General features: G+C 41.2%; 1 protein-coding gene across 6 annotated transcripts in view; it reads left to right on the top strand.

Annotated features, from left to right (window-relative positions):
* Positions 1 to 13,977: 13,977 nt before the first annotated feature.
* The window catches only part of PRKAA1 (protein kinase AMP-activated catalytic subunit alpha 1), a 37,075-nt gene continuing 27,917 nt past the window's right edge, over positions 13,978 to 23,135 (top strand). The window contains exons 1-2 of one of the 6 annotated variants that reach the window (XM_055325051.1): positions 14,041 to 14,143; positions 15,397 to 15,520. Coding sequence is in view for 1 of the 6 variants with exons in the window: in XM_055325048.1 (XP_055181023.1) it covers positions 14,017 to 14,143 (127 nt within the window). In the remaining 5 variants the exon portion in view is untranslated. Of the gene's footprint in view, positions 14,144 to 14,508; positions 14,708 to 15,396; positions 15,529 to 23,135 lie in introns of those variants that run through there. The other 5 variants (XM_055325050.1, XM_055325048.1, XM_055325053.1 and 2 more) reach the window with 5 other exon arrangements.

The raw sequence follows: 23,135 nt of genomic DNA, 5'->3' as shown, positions 1-23,135 counted from the left end.
TTTGTAGAAAATTTGTCTTCATTAAATGGAATCCTGACTCATTTGTGGCCTGTATGTACAGCCAAGGGCTAATCACATGTCATAAAGTACAGAGATCTAAGATACTATTCACATACATAATTTTAGCATTAGGTTAACTCACTTAAAAGGTAACCGTAAGCCTTTTTCCAACAATCTTGATCAGAGCAAATCTGCTCTTTTCTGATCCACTCCCTTTCTAGAAGTCTTGTGAGAGAATATATTTGAGTAAAATCCTCAGCAGTTAAATTTTTGAACAATTTAAAAATTTTGAATAAATTTCATATGCATTAAGGAGATAGCTTTTAAAGTGAGATTAACTATTGCTAGATTTTTTTTTTTTAAGATTTTATTTATTCATGAGAGAGAGGTGGAGACATAGGCAGAGGGAGAGGCAGGCCACCTGGGTGCCCAACTATACATAGATTTAAAGGCAGTATCACACACATTCTCCCTTCTGGATTCTTCTCAATGTCTTTTTTCTTTTCAATGTCTTGAGTTTAGGCTAAAATCTGTAAGATGCAAGCAAAGGCCTTCAGTATTTGCAAAATTAAGAAAACTTCACTTGCTGTACCAAAACCTGGTGGTTTATTACATGAATAACAACATGCAGAGTATAAAATATAAACATCTAGGAAAACCAGTTGGTATATCAGGCTTCAGTGAGACAGGAACCACACAATAATTTGAACAGGAATCATTTAATGTAAGGGATTGGGGTAATGAAGGATTGAACAGTAAAAATGAAACAACTATAGGAAGAGTGAAACAAGGACAGGCACTACCCTTAGAAGCTGAGATAGAGCGCTAAAGAAAAAGGCCTCCCTACCTCTGGAGTTGAGATCCAGATGTCAGAAGGTAGAGCATAGCTCACTGGATGTTGAACTGTCTTGCTGCTGGGACTTAGCTGGAAAGCCCAGAGGGATGCTGATGGGAAAGTCATTCATGGAGAGGTACACTGCCCAACAGCCTTCTGCAGTGAAACTGCCTAAAGGAGCTCTGAGGGAGGTTTCTGGTCATTAGGCACCTGTGGCCAGTGCAGGAGCCTGATTGCAGACATTGTAGCCTCTCTCTGAAGTTTACCAAGAATCATTTTATTTTTAAAGATGTTATTTTTAACTATCTCTACACTCCACGTGGGGTTTGAACTCACAACTCTAAAATTAAGAGTCTCATGCTATACCAACTGAGCTAGCCAGGTGCGCTCAGCTCAGAGCTCTTTGTCAGATTCAACCTGAGTAAAATTTGTGCTGAGTTGGCCAGTATAAATATATATAAAATATGGTAGACAATCGTTGTCTAATAGAAGTATGTGAACCACATATGCAAACCACATATGTAGTTTTAAATTTTCTAGCTGTCACATTTGAAAATGTAAAAGAAAAGGGCACCTAGCTAATTCAATCGGTAGAGTATATAACCCAACCTGCAGGTCATAAATTCAAGCCTTATGTTGGATGTGAGATTATTTTTAAAAATGTAAAAAAAAAAAAAAGAAAAGAAAAAGTAATTTTAACATTTTCTAAAGAGTATGTCCAACATCATTTACCATATAATCAGTATAAAACTGGAGATAATTTTCATTCTTTTTTTATACCAAGCCTTCAAAATACAATGTGTATGTTCTACTTTCTGCACATCTCTGTTCAGATGTCACATTTCAAATGCTCAATAGCTTTATGTGGCTAGGGGTTACCCTCTTTGGTAGCATGAACGTCGACATCAAGTGTAGCATTTTGGGATTGAATGATCATTTGGTAAAGTTACCTTGATCAAAAGAAGTGCTGCATCCACCATATAAAATATAAAGATAAAATCAAAACACAAAAGTTAATAGCTTTTAGGTCAATTTACCCAGCTGGTAAACCCAACTTTTTACCTGTAAAATGGCAAAAAGAGTTGTACCTACCTCATAATGTTTGTTGCACAAATTGTTGCTATGAGAACAAAATGAGATAGGTCATATAAGGTACCAGCACAGTGCCTGGCACATGGTAAGAGTTTGGTAAATGTTAGTGTTCATTATTACTATGTATGTGTCATTCCTAGATAAGGAAGGGATATCAATTTGATAGTAGTAAGAATATGGAAAGAACCCTATAAAGATATGTATGTTGGTGAATCCACCACAGTCAATGGTCTATATGCTATAGCATTGTAGGCTCAGAAATTTGATTTTATCAGAACAATGAAGGTGGCTTATCTCTCAGGTAAAGCTTATATTAACAGAGTAACCAAGATTACTATATATCCAGTAAACTTTTTAACAACATTCTGTCTACAAAGATAAACTGAACACTGTCTTTGTGCCTAGGCATTTGGGGATACATCGATGAACTAATAAGAGGGGAAGGAGAAAAGTGGTCATGGATAAGCCCAAGTCATGTTTAAACAAAATGACAGTCAACTCTTATCCAAGTAGGGGTAATAATTCCCCATTTGGGAATTATTTCTGATTGAAGATCTACAGCTACTTGGTGAGGATTTGATTCAAAGGCAGAGGGAGTAGGAAAGATGATGGTGAAATGCGTACCGCATGAGCTCAGATTAAATCTCAAGGTCATACATTTTCCATCTACTCAACTTCACCACCACTGCATGCACTTCACCTGCCTCCATGGTTAAACAGCAAACTGATTAATCCAGCTAGATAATCAAAAATTGTTTGAAAATTGGCTTCGAACTAATCAAAAGTATAACTGTCAAACAGGGAGAGTGCTCTGGAAAGCTTGACAAACACTTTTTTTTAATTTAAAGATTTATTTTTATTTATTTATGATAGAGAGAGAGGCAGAGACACAGGCAGAGGGAGAAGCAGGCTCCATGCTGGGAGCCTGACGCGGGACTCGATCCCGGGACTCCAGGATCGCACCTTGGGCCAAAGGCAGGCGTGAAACTGCTGAGCCACCCAGGGATCCCCGACAAACACTTTCTTTAGCTCTGAAAGAACATTATCTTTCTATTCTTGAGAAAGCACCTTACCATAGCTCACATGAACTAACCAGAAAAGGAGGCAGGAAATCCTGGCTTTAACAGAGTTAGTAGGCTGAAAGACTGTTTAACATCAGATGCAGTGCCTTGGAACACAGCCAAGATAGTCTAGTTAATTACATTCTAAGGCTAGCCAAGTGGGTCTGGACATTCTCAATTCTAAACATGTATACTAACCAAGCATTATCGCAAGGGCACAAAGTTCATGCCCGTGGGCATTAGTCATTGCATTATTTATTATATATTTTTAAAAACCTAAATCCCCTAAGTAGAGGTTGAGTTAAATAAATTATAGTACATTCTTATGATAGTAATGCAATTGTTTAAAAAAAAGATGATTTTTATTTTTTAAAAAAGATTTTATTTATTCATGAAAGATCGAGCTAGAGAGACAGAGGCAGAGGGAGAAGCAGGTTCCATGCAAGGAGCTTGATGTAGGATTCGATCCCGGGACCCTGGGATCACAACCTGAGCCAAAGGCAAGCGCTCAACTGCTGAGCCACTCAGGCGTCCCCCCAAAAGAGATGCTTTTTATTAAATGTAAATCACACTTCAATGAACTTGCTTAAAAAGGATGAGAAGCCCAGGTGGCTCAGTGGTTTAGTGCCACCTTCAGCCCAGGGCGTGATCCTGGAGACCAGGGATTGAGTCCCATGTCAGGCTCCCTGCGTGGAGCCTGCTTCTCCCTCTGCCTGTGTCTCTGCCTCTCTCTCTTTCTGTGTGTGTGTCTCTCATGAATAAATAAAATCTTTAAAAAAATAAAAAGGAAAGAAGACAATGGAGCAATGCCTTCAAAATTCTCAAGTAAATTCTTTACAACTTAAAACCCTATATCCAACCAAACTACGAAGTGTAAGGGTAGAATAAAGACATTTCAAACACATAAGCTCTCAGAAAAATTCACTTCCCGGAGTTTTTCTCATAAAGCTACTGGTGGGATACATTTCACCAAAACCAGGAAAAAGAAAAGCAAAAATGGACCAAGAAGGGGAAACAATGGTATACGTGAAACAACAAATCCAACACAAGAGAAAGGTTAAAGGGACTCTTGAGGAAGATAGTAAAGGGGGATTCTCAAGTGATAACTCTGATACAGGTGTACAAGGCAAATAAGAAAGATCTAGGAGAGTCATGTGCAAGAAGATCAAACATAATGCATATCATGTTTTAATGTCTTAAGAGATTTTAGACAATTGGTAGAATTGGGTTGGATCAATGATAAACACATAGAAAACTAAGTAAAAAATATGACAAAGTATGAATACCTCCTGTATATCATATACTTCAAGCATTTTAATGTTGAGAAAAGATTTTAGATAATTGGTAGAAAGTTTGGGTTGAATTTATAAGTACATAGATCTAAACAAGTAAAAAACATGACATAGTATTAGTTCCAGACAAAACAAAGTCTTCTATTAAAGGTCAATTATATGTAATTGAATAAGACACCTAGAAGATTCTCTAAGTCAGAATTTCATAGAGTCAAGTAATCTAGAACCATTCAGTAAAAATAAAATATACTAGACTTAGAACAATTCTTAACACAAAGAAAATAAAATTCCCACATAAAACCAAAAGCATCTTAATTTCTGAAATTAAAAGTTTTACACATTTGATAATGTACTTGAATTTAATTGTATTTATGTAAGAGAAATAATAGATACAAAGAATGGGAGAATTAAATTAGTAATTTCATGAACTGATTACATATGTAAGGAAAAATATTCTTTACTGAAACCGAAAACAAAATCAGGTCTTTAACTCTTTTCTTGCTTATATAATCTATTAGTTATTAAGGAAACCACCAAAGCTAAATAACTGTCTGTCTACCTATCTATTTAACCTCCTCTTGATACATTTAACATACCTTTTAGCAAAGCTGTACCATTATCAGATTCCTTTTAAAAGTACAAAATATTTTAAAGTGTCTGAAGACATTTTAGAATGGAGACCAATCTTAAATTTTATTTTTTTCAAAGATTTTATTTTATTTATTTATGAGAAACAGACAGAGGCAGAGAGGGAGGCAGAGGCAGAGGGAGAAGCAGGCTCCCCGCAGAGCAGGGAGCCTGACATGGAGCTTGATCCCAGGACCCTGGGATCATGACCTGAGTCAGAGGCAGATGCTTACCTGACTGAACCATCCAGGCGCCCCTTAAATGTTTAAATATTGTATCTTTTCCTTATTTCAAAAGCATTTAAGGGTGACAGAAAAGATAGAAATGAACCTTAAATGGTTATTGCTAAGGGAAAGAAGCCAGTCTGAAAAGACTCCATGCTGTATGATTCCAATTAAGTAGACATTCTGAAAAAGGCAAAATGATAGAGACAGGAAAAAGAGGACAGAGTTGAACATGTGAAGCACAGGGGATTTTTAGGGTGGTGAAAATATTCTGACCCATAATAGTAGACACACTGCATTGAACAGTTGTCAAAATCTGTAGAACTTTACAGTGGAACTTGAACCTGAAGGTATGCAGATTTTAAAAAGTCAGTTGCAAGGCTGTGGTGTAGGGCCTAATATTAAGGTTCAATATTACATATTGTTGCCTTGACATCTGGTAATATTGAGAGGGCCTCAAAAGGCATAGTTATAGGTTCCCCTCCCCTTTCTGCTCCCACAGTTAAGTTTCTATAGCCAAACAACCCTCCTTACCAAAAGGCCAGGCATAGTTAGTGCTAATTCTTGAGTAGTGAGTTCAGTTCCCTGTCAGCATGTAGAATTATTCAAGTAACTAGTCACATTCTTCACAAGAACCAGGAGGGAATCCACCCTATTGATACTACAAATCCTGCCTTTTGAACCCACTGGTTGGTTGTTCTGTTCCTGATTGCAACCCCTGTTAGTATGTGACCAAGAGACCACTGCTGATGGTCCTCTGTTTGGTGGTGTGCATTTGGCCATCTGCATGACCCTAGGAGGGAATTCCTCCCTCAGCAACATGGTACATAAGAGATTAAAGCAAAAATTGGGGCATTCCAGAGCAGAATGCAGATTGTGACAACATAATCTATTGGTATTATACTACGTAAAACGTCCTCACTGAAGAGGGTGGAGGGCAAAGGTGCTTACCTAAGGAAATGGTGAAGTCCAGATTAGCACTTGGAAATGAGGGAGTCTATAAAACTAAAGACAAAAGGAACTGCACAGTTGTTATCCACAGAGGTAGGGTTAACAATTCTGATATTTCCATAAATACATCTGCTACTCTAAGCAATTAAGGAAAGGATTGTTAGATAATGGAAGCTAGGTTTCTTGCTGTTGGAGTGGGAGTTTACAGGTAAGCAAAGGAAAGAGACTAGGATAACCTATGTAGTGATGGATTAGAGTTGGTTGTATAAAATCATGTTTAGCTATTACAGATAGGGGCAGTTGTACATATAGCAATATTTAGAGATATGGGTATATTGATAGTATATACACATATATTTTCTTGCTCTGTCAGCTGAGAGAGTCTAGAAGCAAGGACACTTCAAACACCAAATCTTGGATTCTAATACTGCTCTCCAATAAAAGTAAGCAGGATACCTTGGAGAAATGGCTGATCCTAGCCCTGGGGCAGGAAATAATACAAGATGATTCTGGAACATCTTGTAGCGCCAGAAAGTAAGGAAGTGCTAAATAAAAACACAATAAAAATGACATTGATGAAGGTATGTCAAAAGGATACAGGAGCCAACTGAGAAAGCATCCACTGATCAAAGCTGGAACAATTTATTGCTCAAATTGCAATATTTGAATTGCAAGGGAATTGAATTATAACCCAGTTATAATAACCCGAAGGGAGAATTGGATTATAACCCAGTTATAAAATAAACATTCATGAATCTACACTGCTGTAAATAAATGATTGAATAAATGGGAGAGAAGAAGCAAATCTGTGAAGAATTCTAAATAACTTACGTAGATAGCATACCCTAAAGGCAGGGGAGCATAACTCTCCAATCCTTAATTGTGGGCTGTGGTTAGTGATTTCCTTCTATAGAATACAGAAAAGAATACAGTATGGAAAAAAGGAAAAAAAGAGTAAGTCTACAGTAGAGAAACCTGACAAACACGACCTCTGGCAGGTAATTAAGGTCAACACCAACAGTGATAAACCATGTACGTAAGTGTGAACCCTTGATATAAGATTAAAATGGACCATTGTCTGTGTTCCTCCTCCCAAACCACCAACAATCAGTCTAGGCATGAGAAAAACATCAAATTCCAAAAGAGAGGCAGTCTACAAAATACCTGACCAATACACCTCAATACTGTCAAGATCATTAAAACCAGGAATACCCGAGGAATTCTCACAGCCAAGAGGATCCTACAGGGGCATGATAACTAAATGCAATGTGGTCCTGGAACAGAAAAGGGAAATTTGGTAAAAATTAAGGAAATTAGAATGTAGTGTGGACTTCAGTTAATGATAATATATCAATATTGGTTCATTGATTGTTACAAATGTACCACAGAATGTAAGGTATTGATAACAGTAGAAACTGGCTGTGGAGTACATAAGAACTCTGTACTATCTTCGCATCTTTTCTTTAATGCTAAAGCTGTTCTAAAAAATACTAAAAAAGGGCAGCCCCGGTAGCTTAGCGGTTTAGCGTCGCCTTCAACCTGGGGCCAGATCCTGGAGACCAGGGATCCAGTCCCACATCAGGCTCCCTGCATGGAGCTTGCTTCTCCCTCTCCTGTGTCTCTGCCTCTCTCCCTCCCTCTCTCTCATGAATAAATAAATAAAATCTTAAAAAAAAAACAAAACTAAAAAAAAAAGCATCAGAGGCAGGGGTGGGGGGCACCTGGGTGACACAGTTGGTTAAGAGTCTGACACTTGATTTCAGCTCAGGTCATGACCTTATGGTATTGATATCAAGCTCCACATCAGATTCTGCACTGAGCATGGGGCCTGCTTGAGATTCTCTCTCCTTCCGCCCCTCCACCGCTCATGCCTTCTCTCTTAAAAAAAAAAAAAAAAAAGGATCTGGAGAGCTTAAAGAGTAATATTTCCCTTAAAGTAAATAAGGGAGCTTGGGCAAGCTGAAGTGAAGAGGCTTTGCATGTCTGTTTCTTACAGCATCCCTTCCAGTTTACAATACACCCCTCCACTGAGGACAGGACAGCAGCCCAGACCAGAGGGAGCTAAGCCGGGCAGCTGCATAGGAGTCAGTCTGTAAGGGATACTACACATCTCTGAGGTGCCAAATTATCACTCAAATTTGTATTTACCTGAACTCTTCCTGGAAAGGGGTAGTGAAAAAGAACCACTTTGCTAAATTACTTGTGGTGAGATAAGAGCTCCCCGGCTACAGAAAACCAGCTTAGATTGAATGTGTGCTTAGATGGCCTGTTGACTGCAGTCTAAGAAATGAGGTTCTAGTAACATCAGTGTCTTTGCTCCCTGGAACAATGCTCTGCAATCCTCTATTTTGTGCCTTTCCACTTATATAAATGTCAAACCAATAAAAATTTTTTAAAGATTTTTTTTTTTTAAGTAACCTCTGCATGCAACATAAGGCTCATACTCATGACCCTGAGATCAAAAGTTGCACACTCTTCTGACTGAGCCAGGAAGGCACTCCAATGTTGAACAAATTTTTAAATCATATTGTTTTGGTGCGCCTGGGTGGCTCAGTTGGTGGAGTGTCTGCCTTCTGCTCAGGTCATGATCCCAGGGTCCTGGGATCCAGTCCCACCCCCATCAGGCTCCCTGTTCAGTGGGGAGTCTGCTTCTCCCTCTACCACTCTCCCTTGCTTGTGATCTCTCTCTCTTAAATGAATAAATAAAATCTTAAAAAAAAAAAAAAAAAAGAATATTGGGATGCCTGGGTGGCTCAGCGGTTGAGTGCCTGCCTTTGGCCCAGGGTGTGATCCTGGAGTCCCAGGATCGAGTCCCACATTGGGCTCCCTGCATGGAGCCTACTTCTCCCTCTGTCTGTGTCTCTGCCTCTGTGTGTCTCTTATGAATAAATAAATAAAATCTTAAAAAAATATTGTTTTGAAGGGAACCAAACTGCTGGTCTGAATGGAGAGACAAATTATTAGCCCATTCAAGGTATCCAAGCATTTATCAGCTCCTTGTATTACCAAATTGAGTAAAAGCAAGACTAATAGCAACCAGAAACAGGACAGTCCAATTACTTTTCTCTCCATATAGTCTCAAGGATATTGTTTCCTTTAGCTGATAGGAACAGGGCAGCAAAGTTGTTACATTTTTTGTTGAAGGAATACACCTTCTGCTGCTGATCATGGATAGGTCTACATGCCTGGTACTCAGAGAATCAACTGGGAGATGGGTAGGGTTGATGTTTTCTCATTAATAAGAAATAAGCCAACCAGGATCAACCAGCCACTTGTACATAGAGATGGGCCAAGGGAGTCCTTGCAGACAGTGCTGATTTTCCCTAGAAAACAGTTCTAGGCCTATATCTATAAGGATAATTGAAGCTAAAGTTTGTCATCATGAGAGGGTTCTAAACATTTTTTTTTTTTTGCCTAAAAAGCTTTTTTTTTTTTTTTTTAAAGATTTTATTTATTGATTAGAGACACAGATTGAAGCAGAGACATAGGCAGAGGGAGGAGACACAGGCTCCCTGCAGGAGCCTGATGCGGGACTGGATCCTAAAACTCTAGGATCATGTCCTGAGCTGAAGGCAGACACTCAACTGCTGAGCCATATAGCATCCCTTGCCTAAAAAGTTTCTAATTAGGAGTTAGGAACCATCTAGTTAAATAGAGGAAAATAGTTCACAAACAAATTTTTATCACTAACATCTTGGAAGCTTCTAATATAAACTGTTCTTTTTTTCTGTCTCTTCCATAGGCTTATATTGCTTCTGGACTCTTCTAATTATCCATATTCTCCAAGTAAATCTTCTGTCCTTGGATCCCTTAATGCCCTACTTAATCTGCCATTTGTATGGTGATGACACCCAATCTGTATCTCTGGGCTGACTTTTCTTTGGAGTAATAGACCTGTATTACTAGTATCACCCTGGATATCCTTACCCGAATGTCTTTTAGACGCCCTAATGTTACAAGTAGAATTCATTATTTCTATTGAACCTCTATTCCCCATTCTCCCAAAAATCCCTCCAGAGGTCGAGAGGTAAGTAAGATTTCTTCCTCACCCTCTCTGTCCACACCAATCTCTGATGTTGCTAATTCCATGTCTATTTGAGATTTTTCTTCTTCATACATAGTACCTGTCTCATCATTTCATCACCAGTTCTCCTGTTTTATCACCACTTTGGTCTTGCTCTTTTCCAAACCATCCTCCATAATGAATTCAGAGTTTAATTTTTTTTTTTCTAACAGTTAAACACTTTTTGACTGTATGATATATGTATAAGGTTCAAAACCAAAAAGTTAAGTGTAAATATGGGAAAGTCTGCCCTTTGCACCTGACTTCTTGATCACCATTTTCCCTTACCAAAGGCACCCATAGCCATCAATTTCTTTAGTAAAAGTAATTCTAAAATGCACCTACTTTATATCTTCTGTGGTTCATCACTCCATAACGTCCAAATTGAGAAGTACATATGAGGATTTTTCAGGATTTACTGTTTGTCTTTTGTTTCTTCTAACAAATCCCTCTGTACATCCAGATTTCATCCCCTGTATCTACTTTGTTTTCCCTGAAAAGCCTAAGGCTTCTTTCCCTCTGTGATTTTGCATATGCTCTTCCCTCTGCCTGGGATGCCTTGTTCCCCATGTTTTCTCACACCCTGTGCCATCCTTCTTTGAGTACAGTGCAATACCCCTTGCCCTTCCCCTAAATATATTCAAGTTGAAGCTTTATGGACCTCCACAGATAAAGGTTATGCCTTCCCTTCATTCAACCCCTTTTAAAGGACCATAGAGTGGGGCACCTGGTTGGCTCAGTTGGGGGAGCATGCAACTCTTGATCTTGGGGTTTGAGCCCCATTTTGGGTGTAGAGATTAAAAATAAAATTTTTTAAAAAAGGACCATACATATGTCTTTATTGTAGCACCTAGGACATTGCTTTGCCATGTTGAAAGCAGTATTGTGTTCCTTTGTCTTTTGAGTCCTTAGAGTCTAGCAAACTAATACCTACTTGTTTAATAAATATTTAATATTAGTTACAATGTAACTACAACTAAGGTAAGGCCCTATTAGGCTGCATTAAGAGAAGTATAGTGCTCAGAATTTTTAGTTCTGGACACCATATTTAGAGAGAGAGAGAGAGAGACTGAAGAAGTGTAATATCCACCTGTCAGTGTACAGTTCACTAACACTGTGATGGCCTTAACAAGAAAAGACCAAGAGAATGCACAGCTCTCATAGGATCCCTGAAGGGCCGGAGGGGAAACAGCTGACAACTACTTAACTTCCTCCTGAAACCCAAGGTTCTCCAACAGGGTGTTGGGTCATTGTGGTTATGTCTTCATCAGTGCTGAGATGTACTGCAACTTATTTGTACTTATAAAAGCTGAACTACTGAAATCTGAAAACAGTTTACCTTTCCCCTCCCTCCTAAATTAGTGTGGAATCAAGGTCACTTCTGTAAAGTCACTCCTGCCCACTTACATTCCAATCTACTTGGCTTGAGAAAGGGGTAGAGTTACAACAGATGGGTCTGGAAACTGGGTGTAAACCAATTTGCTTATCTTCACTTCTAACCCGGGAGAATGTTGAGCATGTGAATACTATCTGAGTAGGAGGAAATAGAGAACAGTCATCCTAGACTATGAGCTCCTCCAGGGTAAGGGATTCCTCCATGAATTTTCATTTTGTATTTATCTACAGGGTCCGGCAGTGTTTGAAGAAGAAATGAGCGAGGGTTTGAGCATGGATCAATGCGAGGATGAAAGAGAGCGTGCAGGAAAATGTGACCAAAACTTGAATGAAGGAAAGAGAAAAAGCAAGCGATTAAAGAAGGCTTATTTACCTTCTTAGAAATTGTTAACTGAATTCAGTTTTTAATCATAAGGAAAAAAAAAAACAGCAATAAAAGCTGCTTAAATAGAGACTATGGAAGACCAAATAAGGTGACCTCTAAGTTCCCAGTCAAGCCTTTTTGATCCAAGATTCTCCGTTTTATTTCCCCAGTAATGCCTTTGAGTAAATGGTCGCATTTAATGAATATATATTAAATAAAACTATGATCTAAAATATTAGAACAGAAGCAAACTGATGTTTCTGTTAAAAAAAACCCATATAATTTTCTTAATTGGGTTTTCATAGTTTCGTGAAGAGATTGCCCATTGGTTTGCAAAATGCAGCTTCAGTTTGCTCCTTTGTAAAATGTTTTGTGGCTCAACCACACACGACTGAGGTACCTTGTGATTCTTTTTTCTTTTAGGTTAAAAGAAATAACAGAACTTTGCTAGGTTGAACTCTAGACATGATGCAGATTTAAAGTAATTTAAGATGATACTTCAGGGTAAGGAATTAAAGTTTTTCTTTTTCTATGAGAATCCAGTAATCTATTTCCGCTTTGTAGAGATCCAAGATGCCTGAGCTGCAGAAACTCAGGAGGCAACAAGTAAAGATGAAGAGACCACAGAGCAAAAAAACAGTTACCACTGCCCACTCCCCAAGTATGTTAGTAACCAGACTTCTTAACTTTATGGTCCTTCAGAATATGTGCAGTCCATAATACATCAGAAACTGATTATCCGAGGCTAGTTGTAACTGATGATGTAATTCTAAACTCAAGCTTTTGCTTCTCTTGCAGTATTTAATGCATGTTGTTTTGCTTTCATAAACAGAATATAACAGTCAGACGAGCTGGGTAACTTTGATTAGGAACAAAAAGGATAATACTTTTAGTCTTACTTTTTTATATTATTTTCTCGATGGGTTCAACTCTGTCCATTGACACTGGCCCAGATGCTATCACACTGCAAAACTGAGATCGTATCTTGTTTTTTTGGACACTTCACTTTGCCCACGTCAGTGGAATTCAACTGAGTAGTGAACTGGCTTAAACATTTAACACAGGGACGCCCGGGTGGCTCAGCGGTTGAGCACCTGCCTTTGGCTCAGGGTGTGATCCCAGGATCGAGTCCCACATCGGGCTCCTTGTGGGGAGCCTGCTTCTCCCCCCGCCTGTGTCTCTGCCGCTCTCTGGGTCTCTCCTGAATAAATAAGATCTTTAAAGAAATTTAATACCAACAAGCATATTTCACCCGCCCCCCCCCCCGTGACAGGCCACATCCCATTTGTATAGATGATAGACTAAATTGCACTCATCCCAAGTACGATAAATATTTGTCGGCTGACTTGGTTGATGCAACCATAAGCCTCGACTTCAGTTCAAAGTCCACATTTTACCGGAAACCTAAACATGTTAATTCCTACGTGTGTAACATCCCATTCCTGAGCACACGTACCGTTCGCACGATTCCCAACCGGCCCTTTCCCACGGGGCTTGCCTGGGGAAGGGAACTTGAGAAAGGCCTCCAGAGGCAGGAAGGCCCGACGACGCCACCCGGGCTGTCGAGGCGCCCAACAGCAACCGACGGGCTCACAGCACCAAGCGCAGCCGCAGCCGCAGCCGCAGCGGGACGGGTGCAGAGAGAGGGGGCCCCGTCGGAGACGCCAGGGGCACCTCCCGGTGGCTTTTCAGGTCCATCCGCGCCGCAAAAATGGGCAGGCTGGGAACCGGTGACCCCGCGCAGTCCCCGGCCGCGTCCCGCCGCCCGCCCGGCCCCGCCCTGGGCGCCGCAGGGAGAGCGGCCCCCTCCCCGGGAGTCGCCGGCAGCGGGGGCCGCCGCGGGCAGGACCGGCCGCTCCGCAGTCCCGGGGGCCCGGGCGGGACGCGGCGGCGCGAGGAACCGGGGCCCCGCCGCCCCGCCAGGGGGAGCGTGCGCGCCGGCGCCGGGGCGGGGGGAGCCCGAGGGGCGGGGGCCCGGCGGGCGCGGCTGGGCGGCGGCGCGGCGGCTCGGAGGCCCGGAGGCCGGCGGCCGGCGGCCCGCCCGCGTCCCCTCCCCGCCCCCCCGCCCCCGGCGCGGCCCTGCCCGCCCCCTCCGCCCCCTCCCGCGGCGCCATGCGCAGGCTCAGTTCCTGGAGGAAGATGGCGACGGCCGAGAAGCAGAAACACGACGGGCGGGTGAAGATCGGCCACTACATCCTGGGGGACACGCTGGGGGTCGGCACCTTCGGCAAAGTGAAGGGTGAGGACCGCGGGGGCGACGGTCGGCGGCGGCCGGCGACCCGCGCGACGCGCGCCTTCCGCGCCTCTCAGCCCCCGCCCCCCGCCCCGGCGTCCCTGCCCGGGCTCGGCAGCCCCCGGCCTGGCGGCGGCGGCAGCGGCGTCCGAGGCCGCGGCGGGACTGCGGCGCGACCCTGCCTGGCCGCGGGGGGGGGGGGGGAGGCGGTCGCCATGGCGACGGCGCCGCGGCCCGAGGGGCTCGGCTGGGCTGGGCTGGGCTGGGCTGGGCGCTGCGCGGCGCGGGGCGGGGCGGGGCGGGGCTGCGGAGGTGCGGGCTTGCCCAGGTGGGGCCGGCGGGGCTGCGCCGCGCTCCGGGGCCGGGCGGGGGTCCGGGCGGGGGGCCCGGGGAGAGGGTTAGGGTTAGCGGGGGCCGCGGCCGCTCCCTCGGCTGCGCGCCGGCCCCTCGCTCCCCTGGCGGCGCCCGGGCCGTCCGTGTTTCCGTCCTCTCTAGGAGGTTCTCCCCTGACCTGCCGGGGCCGATTCTCGAGTGTGCAGCGGGCGCCCCCTCCTCAGCCTCCCCCAGAAAGTAAGCTTGCTTTGGGGGTAGCTTACGGAAATTATTATCGTTTTTTTTTTAAGGGCCGTCTTGTTGGGAAGGATGACTAATTTTTGTTCGGAGCAGTTAATGAATATAAAACTGGTCCTGTATTTGCGATGCACGGTTTATGTTCTGAACGCAGACTCCGTGCCTTCAAGTGTCTCTGAGTTACCAGTTTTGCAGACTCTGTGCCAAACTTGGTAGGTAGTGCAGATGTTGCCCCCAGACGGTATTTATTAGCTCATTGACGTAGTTTGTTTCCATTTATTTTCACAGGATATGTATGTTTTAATAATTTAGCGCACATCATTTGAACCTTTTTAAAGGAAAGTATGGAATCTCTTACCCTTGTGTTTCAACACGATATTCTAGAAATAACACATTTGATCACGAGTCCACCAATTCTGGCACGAAAAGTTCAATTGCAAACTTTGTGAGGCATGAATGTTTTTTCTTTAAGATATTTGACTTATTAGGGATGTAGAGGAAGGAAGCATGAAACCGATAAATAAAATTCATGCATTGGCTTTGGATAAATAACCTAAGACTTGCACATACTAAGCTCTTGGTAAATGTTTGACTTGAAAGAAAAAAAAGTTGTGAAAGTCTGAACAGTGAATTTACTAACTGAGCCTTGCTTTACCGGAGCTAAATAAACATTTTCTGATTTTATCTAGGGATGGAAGAGGAGAACCCTTCCTTCTCTTGCTCTTTCTGAGTCATAGAACTGGAAAATTGCTGTATAGCCCCCAGGGAAGCAACTGCCTAAGCCTTCTTATGAAAATCAGCAAGGCCAACAATGTAAGAAAGTAAGAAGCAAATGCCAGAATAGGGTAATAAGAGCCATCAGGGTGGGTCTATATTAGGCCAGTAAGATGTCTCTGTGCGCTCAAAGTTATTTTTAGCCATGTTGTCAGTCTCTTTACTTGTTAGCAATTACTAACTGCTTTTAGTTGACAAATATTTGTAAGGAGTGCTCATTAATGCCCCAGAATAGTGATGACAGTTTTGATGCCCTTATTCCTCCCAGGGTTCTGCTTGGATTAGGATGCTCATCATTCTAATAAAGACCTGTGTAAAGTCAGGTCTCCTATTCATGTTTGCTAGGTAGCTTTTGGCATGGTGGTAAATAGGAAAGCAAGAGGAAATTTTTCATTTTCTGAATTTGATCTGTGATGTGTCTGTGACAAGAATCCTTCCAGTGAGGGCTGTTCCTTAGCCTTCATTCTTCCACATGTGCCTCTCTTGAATACTAAATACCATCAGCCTCTCCTCTCGTATCATAGAAAAGCTAATATTCATCAAAGAATCAAAGGTTTCATTGATAGGGTTGAATTTGTTCATAAATACATTGGTTGATACTGGTCAGAGTCCTCATCCAGTGCATTTTTAAGTTGTCAAGCAGTTGTGATGCTTTTTGCTCCAAGTATAGTAATAGAAAATCAACCTAGCCAAGAATATCTCTGTGCTTCTCTCCAAAGCACAGAAGCTTCAGCATACCTCTCATGAGTCTCATGGGCTCGTCTAGTCCTTGGGATCTGGGATGCCTTGTGCCAATTGGTTTAGGCTTATGTTCCTAAGTAGGTACTCGCAAGAGAGATAGTGTTACCCGTGGTGGAATATGGCCCACAGTTGAGTGTGTGTGTGGTGAGGGCATCTTCTTCTGATGTACTTAGTGGAGGGAGACAGGGTAAATACCTATACAGAATGGGTATTAATTGTTAGGAGAGAGAAAGGTGGACATAGATGCTCATTTTTTTTTTTTTAATTTTTATTTATTTATGATAGGCACACAGTGAGAGAGAGAGAGGCAGAGACACAGGCAGAGGGAGAAGCAGGCTCCATGCACTGGGAGCCCGACATGGGATTCGATCCCGGGACTCCAGGATCGCGCCCTGGGCCAAAGGCAGGCGCCAAACCACTGCGCCACCCAGGGATCCCCATAGATGCTCATTTGAGCAGGTTAAAACAGCTGTTACAATGGTGGTGTTGGTAACTTACACTAGCCTTAATTTGACAGGAATTCTTACGAATGATATGATTAGCCATGTATTTCAGTGGAGATAGTTTGGAGTAGATAGAGCTTTTAAAATTAGTTACACGTTGGTAAATATAACATAGGAAAGGAATCTAACAGAATATTAGATATTAGATGATATTAATCTACAATATCATCTAATATTAGATGATATTGATACACAGACAAATTCCCACTATGATATATGCTTAGAAGAAATTTTATTTTGGGGGGCGAAGGAAACTATAAATTTGCAGTGATATTTTGTTTCCTATTACAGGCTAAAAAAGTCATTTGGTAACTTAATGATATCATTGTGAGGGGAAAGTTTAAACAGACTACTAAGGTTGGTTTGGGATTATGCTTGAATTATCGTTTATATTTCCAAATTACCTTTTTTTAATCCTGGCTATCAGGGTGTTAGTCTCTATTCCCTTGCAGGGTCCACTCCCCTTTCCCTAGGTACAACAGTTATAAAAGCATGGATGAACAGAGAGTCATGTTACTATTGCAGTAAATTAAAATGGCAGTTTTTGTTAAGTTTTCCAAGAGAAGAGAAGATGGTCTCTTTAGTGGTGTAGGTGGTCTTCGGCAAATGAGTTGTTTATACACGCAACCTATTAAGTTGGGGAGCATTTTTCTACATAAAACTGCAATTTCAGGTAAATAGGTGAATCAGTCACAGTAGAGATTATTTAAAAATTTCTTTAAGGAGGGATGCCTGGGTGGTTTAGCACTTAAAGCGTCTGCCTTAGGCTTAAGGAGTGATCCTGGGACTTGGCGTGATTCTGGAGTCCCAGGATCCAGTCCCACAAGGGGCTCCCTGCAGGGAGCTTGCTTCTCCCTCTGCCTGTGTCTCTGCTTCTGCCTGTCTCTCTCTGTGTCTCTCATGAATAAACAAATAAAATCTTTAAACAAAAACAAAACAAAAATTTCTTTAAGGAGGGCAGTTCTTGGCTAGCTTAGTCAGTAGAGCATGCTACTCTTCTTCATCTTGGTTCATGAGTTCAAGTCCCCACATTGGATGCAGAGCTTACTAAAAAAAAAAAAGTCTTTAAGGAAAAAAGTTATGTATTGTATCTATCTATCTATCTATCTATATCAGTTTAGGTAGTCTCAAGTTTATGAGGTTAGGCCACAAAAACTGAAGAAGTAGAAGAGCATGTACTGTCATGTTATTTATGTAAACTTTAAAGTCATGCAAAAACACCCAAACATTGCTAATGAGAGTAAATTATTGCCACCCCTATAGAGTGTGATAGTATTTATTAAAGTTAGCCCAGCAATTCGACCTCTAGGAATTTATCCTATAGATATACTCCTGTGTGTAGGAAATAATGAATTTATTCATTCCCATATTGTTTATAAATACAAAGGGTTGGGAACAACCTTTCTAGTAGCACAATAGTTAAATTATGGTTATCCATACAATGATATGCCTTGCAAACATTAGAAAAAAACAAGATTTTATATAATTTAGGGAGCAATTTCCAAGGTGTATTTTTAAGAGGAAGAATAAGGGGATAGTAGAACAAATTAGAAGAGAGTATACCTACCATTTGTGTATAAAAAATAGGAGCAAATAAGGCATTTAAGTGTAACTACTTGCATATGTATGGATATACATACCCTTTATTTTATTTTTTTTAATTTTTTTAAATTTTTATTTATTTATGATAGAGAGAGAGAGAGAGAGAGAGAGAGAGAGAGAGGCAGAGAGGCAGAGACACAGGCAGAGGGAGAAGCAGGCTCCATGCACCCGGAGCCCGATATGGGATTCGATCCCGGGTCTCCAGGATCGCGCCCTGAGCCAAAGGCAGGCGCCAAACCGCTGCGCCACCCAGGGATCCCTAAACATACCCTTTAAAGATAAACATGAAACCATTACATTAGTTGTTCAGAGGAGAGGAACTAGGTAGCAGGGGGACATTTCACTATATATCCTTTTGTACTGTTTAATTGTCTGATGCAGGCATTAGAATATATATAAAATTAAATTTGTAGAAATAAACAGGGAAAACATTGTTACAGTATTGCTTATGGGTTCATACAGGAAGGGAAGACAAATACCACATTCGAAGTAGTGGTTACCTTTTGGGAGAGAGAAAGGAGAAAGAGATCTGGGAGGGGCATACAGAGCTTCATTTGCATCTGTGATGTTTTACTGCTTTAGCTAGTGGTGGGTGGAACATGGGTATTTGGTTTGCCTTTTGGGATGCCTGAAATGTTTTGTTAGGAAAACCTGCCTTTCTCAAATTTACACTTATAGCTTTTAAAGCTCACCCCTCTCTAGAATTATTTTCTTTATTCTTGTAGGAGTGAGGTTTTTTGTTTTGCTTTGTTTTTGTTTGTTTTTAAGATTTATATATTTATTTTAGAGAAAGAATGCGAGAATGGGGTGGATGAGGGAGGGGCAGAGGGAAAGAGAGAATCCTAAACAGGCCCCCGAAGTGCAGCTCCATTACAGGGTCCTGAGATCTTGACATGAGCTGAAATCAGGAGTCCTATGCTTAACCAACTGAGCCACCCACGCACCGAGTGAGATTCTTTTTACTCTTAATTTTAGAGTGGGAATTATATAGGTGATTAGAATATCTTTAGTAGATATTTCTTTGTGGTATCTCTTTCCTATTTAACATTTTCTCTTCCAAAGTATGATCTTGTTTCACTTTAGGATTTACATATCTGATTAGGAGAGCATTTGTTACAGTGTTCTACAGTTAGACAAAGTTCCCTTTAGAAAGCAGTAACATGTTAGCTAGTAGTTGACTAACTTGTGAGGGACACATTGTGAATCCTGGTAACCTTTGCTGTGAGTGACCTGCAAGTCTTCCCTGGCAGAAATACCTGTCTTCCCGTTTTGTTCAAAAAAGGTATCTTAGGAATGTGTGGGTGGCTCAGTCCATTAGACGTTGGACTCTTGATTTTCGCTCAGGTTGGGATCTCAGTGTCATGAGATGGAGCCACACATCAGGCTCTGCAGTGGGCATGGAGTCTGGTTAAGGCTCACTCTCTCCCTCTCTTTTTTTTTTTTTCTCCCTCTCTCTTTGTCCCTACCCCTGCTTGTTCTCTCTTTCTCATAAATAGATAGATAGATAAATAATTCTTTTAAAAAGCCCAGTATCTTAGCACTACTGTAAAAACAGTGACAGTCTGGGGTACCTGGCTGGCTCAGTGCTCGAGCATCTGCCTTTAGCTCAGGTCATGATCCTGAGGTCCTGGGATTGAGTCTCACATCAGACTCCCCCTATGGGGAGCCTGCCTCTCCCTCTGCCTATGTCTCTGCCTCTCTCTCTATCTCTCATGAATAAATAAATGAAATCTTTAAAAAACCCACAGAACAGTGACAGTTGGAAGAGTTAAGTTTTGAGCTTTTGGAAAGGGGAATGGTTCTCTTAATGCATATTCCTGACCAGGTCCACTTGTTATTGATGTAGCAGCAATTCATTTGTCTGCAACTGAATTTAGTTCAAAGGAGAATCTTTTGCGTAGTTTTATTGTTTTTTTTTTTTTTTAAGATTTTATTTGAGAGAGTGAGCGAGAGTGGAGGAGGGGCAGAGGGATAGGGAGAAGCAGACTCCCCTGATGAGCAGGGAGCCCAGTGTGGGGCTCACCCCAGGGCTCTGAGATAATGACCTGATCTGAAGGCAAATGCTTAACAGACTGAGTCACCAGGCACCCATCTTTTGCTTAGTTGTGAGGAAACAGTTTAGGGTTTGATATTGTGCCAAGTTTCTCCCCCCTCCGCCCCCAGTTTTCTGCATATTAATGGTGCAGTGGAGTAGATAGGTCATAAGACTTGGAGTCAGAAGACCTATTCCAACTTGATCACTTAATAGCTTTATTTAATCAAATTGCATAATCTCTTAGAGCCTCATAATTACCTATATCATAGGTTTGTTGTGAGGCTTAAGTGTGATGTTTTTTCTAAGCTATAAAACACTATTTTCGAAAGTATTGTTACTAAAATTCTAATGTTGAAGTTTGTTAATTGGGTTCAAGGCAAATATATTTGTTCCTATAATTAAAGAAAAGAACAGATTATGATATGATAGCTTTACATTACCAAGATTTTGCTGGGAAGAAAGAGGGAGAAAGACAATATTCAGAAGGGCTATTGCCTACTCTGAAAGAGAAAATATTTGAGCCATCAATTTTGGGACACTATTTGAAAACTGTGGCAGGAAAAGCCTGTATTTAAGTAAGACAGGTTAAAAATGTTTGACAGGTTTCTTTACTAGGCCATATAATAATTCAAAAGCCATTATTGTGTTAATATGCATAGTAGTTTCCAAAAGGGAGAGCATACATCCATTCCCAGACTTCCTTCCTTATGCTATCTTTTTCTGTGGAGAGTCTTCACTTCTAGTATTTTGTAAAGCATAATTCTTAAAATTCATTGTAATAATTTTAGCTTTATGAGTTTTGGAGCCCATAGAAAATTCAAATTCCCAAATTAGAGCATTGGAGAGAGGGCTGTAAGAGTTAACTCCAGGTAGGCTGTGAAGGGTGCAACACAACTTCAAAAAGCAGAAACCATGGAGCTGGAACCTAATAGCCTAGGAGCAAAAGAAGTCCTATCCAGCTAACTTCCACAGATGTCACTGTGTGAGGGGACAGAGGAGTAACTGATGCTCATCAAAGGTGAATATTATGTACAGCATGTTCCATTTAAGAATTCTTGGGCATGCGTAGTACCTATGAGAAAACCTGCTTTCAAAAAAGATTCTTTTGTTAACTTGTTAATCTTCATGGTGAATATCATATTTTAGAAAAAACAGTGTTTCCTAGGGCTGTAATAACAAAGTACCACAAACTCGGTGGCTTAAAACAACAAATTTATTCTCTCACAGTTCTGGAGGCCAAAAGTCCAAAATCAAGGGGTTTGTAGGGTTAACACTCTCTTGGAAGGTTCTTGGTGAGAGTCTCTTCCTTGCCTCTCCAAGCATTTGGTGGCTCCTGGTGTTCCTTGGCCTGTGGTAGCTAAATTCCATTCTGTGCCTCTGTCTTCCCTGGTCTCCTGTGGGTGTGTCTTTGTTCTCTCCTCTTCTTTTAAAGGATACCATTCATTTGATACAGAGCCCACTCTAAATCTAGGATGATTTCATCTTCAGATCCTTAATTGATTACATCTGCAAATACCCCATTTCCACATATGATCCATCCTAGGTTCTGGTGGAAACGAATTTGGGGTCCAGGGGCAACATTCAGTCTATTACACTTGTCATTTTATATGCTTTTTGGTTTTATGCTCTTGGTTTCTCCCTTATAATACTTTAATTTTCAAGAAACTTTTAAATTGGTCTGGTAGAATGAATGAATAAAGTGTGTTCTTAGTATCTTGTCTTAGAACACTGAAGTTGTTATGAGGCAGGTTTTTAGTAGACTGAATTAATTTTGTCATCTAGGAAAAAGATCGTAGTGGCAATGCCAGGGACATAGTAGGTGCAGATACTTAACTATTTCTTAAACGAATGAATGAATGTTTAGAATAATTCTCAGTGGTAATGGGGCAATCCAGTCCATTATTCTTTTCAAAACTGTAAGACTATAGGGGCGCCTGGGTGGCTCAGTTGGTTAAGCATCTGACTCTTGATTTTGCATGGTCTCAGGGTGGTGAGATGGAGCCCTGCCTTCAGTTAGGAACTCAGTGGGGATGGGGTGGAAGGTTCTCCATGGGGATTTCTCTCTCTCTCCCTCTCCCTCTGTCTCTCCTCCCACTTGAGTTCTGTCTCTTAAATAAATAAACCTTTTAAAAAAAACCTGTAAGACTATAAAGATTACTCTGATAATGTTCAACTTCTTAGATTTATGTTTTATTGAAAGGATATCTGTATTTGTATTATACTATGTGTAATGCCCTTTTGAGGATTATCTTTAAAAAAATTACCATATTTCACTTACTGTTTTGGGAATAGCACAAGTTTTTGAGACAGATGGGGTTCATGTTTTGATTCTGCTAGCCCCTAGCAGTGTGCCTTTGGGCAGGTTATTTCATTCTGGTTCCTCAGTTACCTGTAAAGTGTTGGTAATTATATCAGTCTTCAAGGGTTGATTAGAGTTAGAGAGTCAGTAGGTTTGGGCACAAAGTGGGTATGTCATGAATATTAACTACACAGTTGTATATCTTAATTACGTTATGTGTTACAAATCAACTAAATTTATGACTTAAACTCAAGTCTAATTCACCTGTTTTTTTTTTGTTTGTTTTTTTGTTTTACCTGTGTGCTCTTGTGTGATTGAATAAATGTTCCTATAGTTTTTAGGTAGTAGGTGAAATCACTGTCAAGTACTTGGTGCTAAGTGTGTATGTCTAGCAATAATATGTTGAAAATTAACCAAAGTCAGGAAATGGTTGAACTTTGGAAGCTGGAAATCTCAGGATTGGTAGTGATGGAA

Source organism: Nyctereutes procyonoides, unplaced genomic scaffold, assembly GCF_905146905.1.
Source record: "Nyctereutes procyonoides isolate TBG_1078 unplaced genomic scaffold, NYPRO_anot_genome, whole genome shotgun sequence".
In the NCBI taxonomy this organism is placed as follows: Eukaryota; Metazoa; Chordata; class Mammalia; order Carnivora; family Canidae; genus Nyctereutes; species Nyctereutes procyonoides.
The sequence above is the reverse complement of the archived record's forward strand: the minus strand, read 5'-3'. Positions and strand labels throughout refer to the sequence as shown.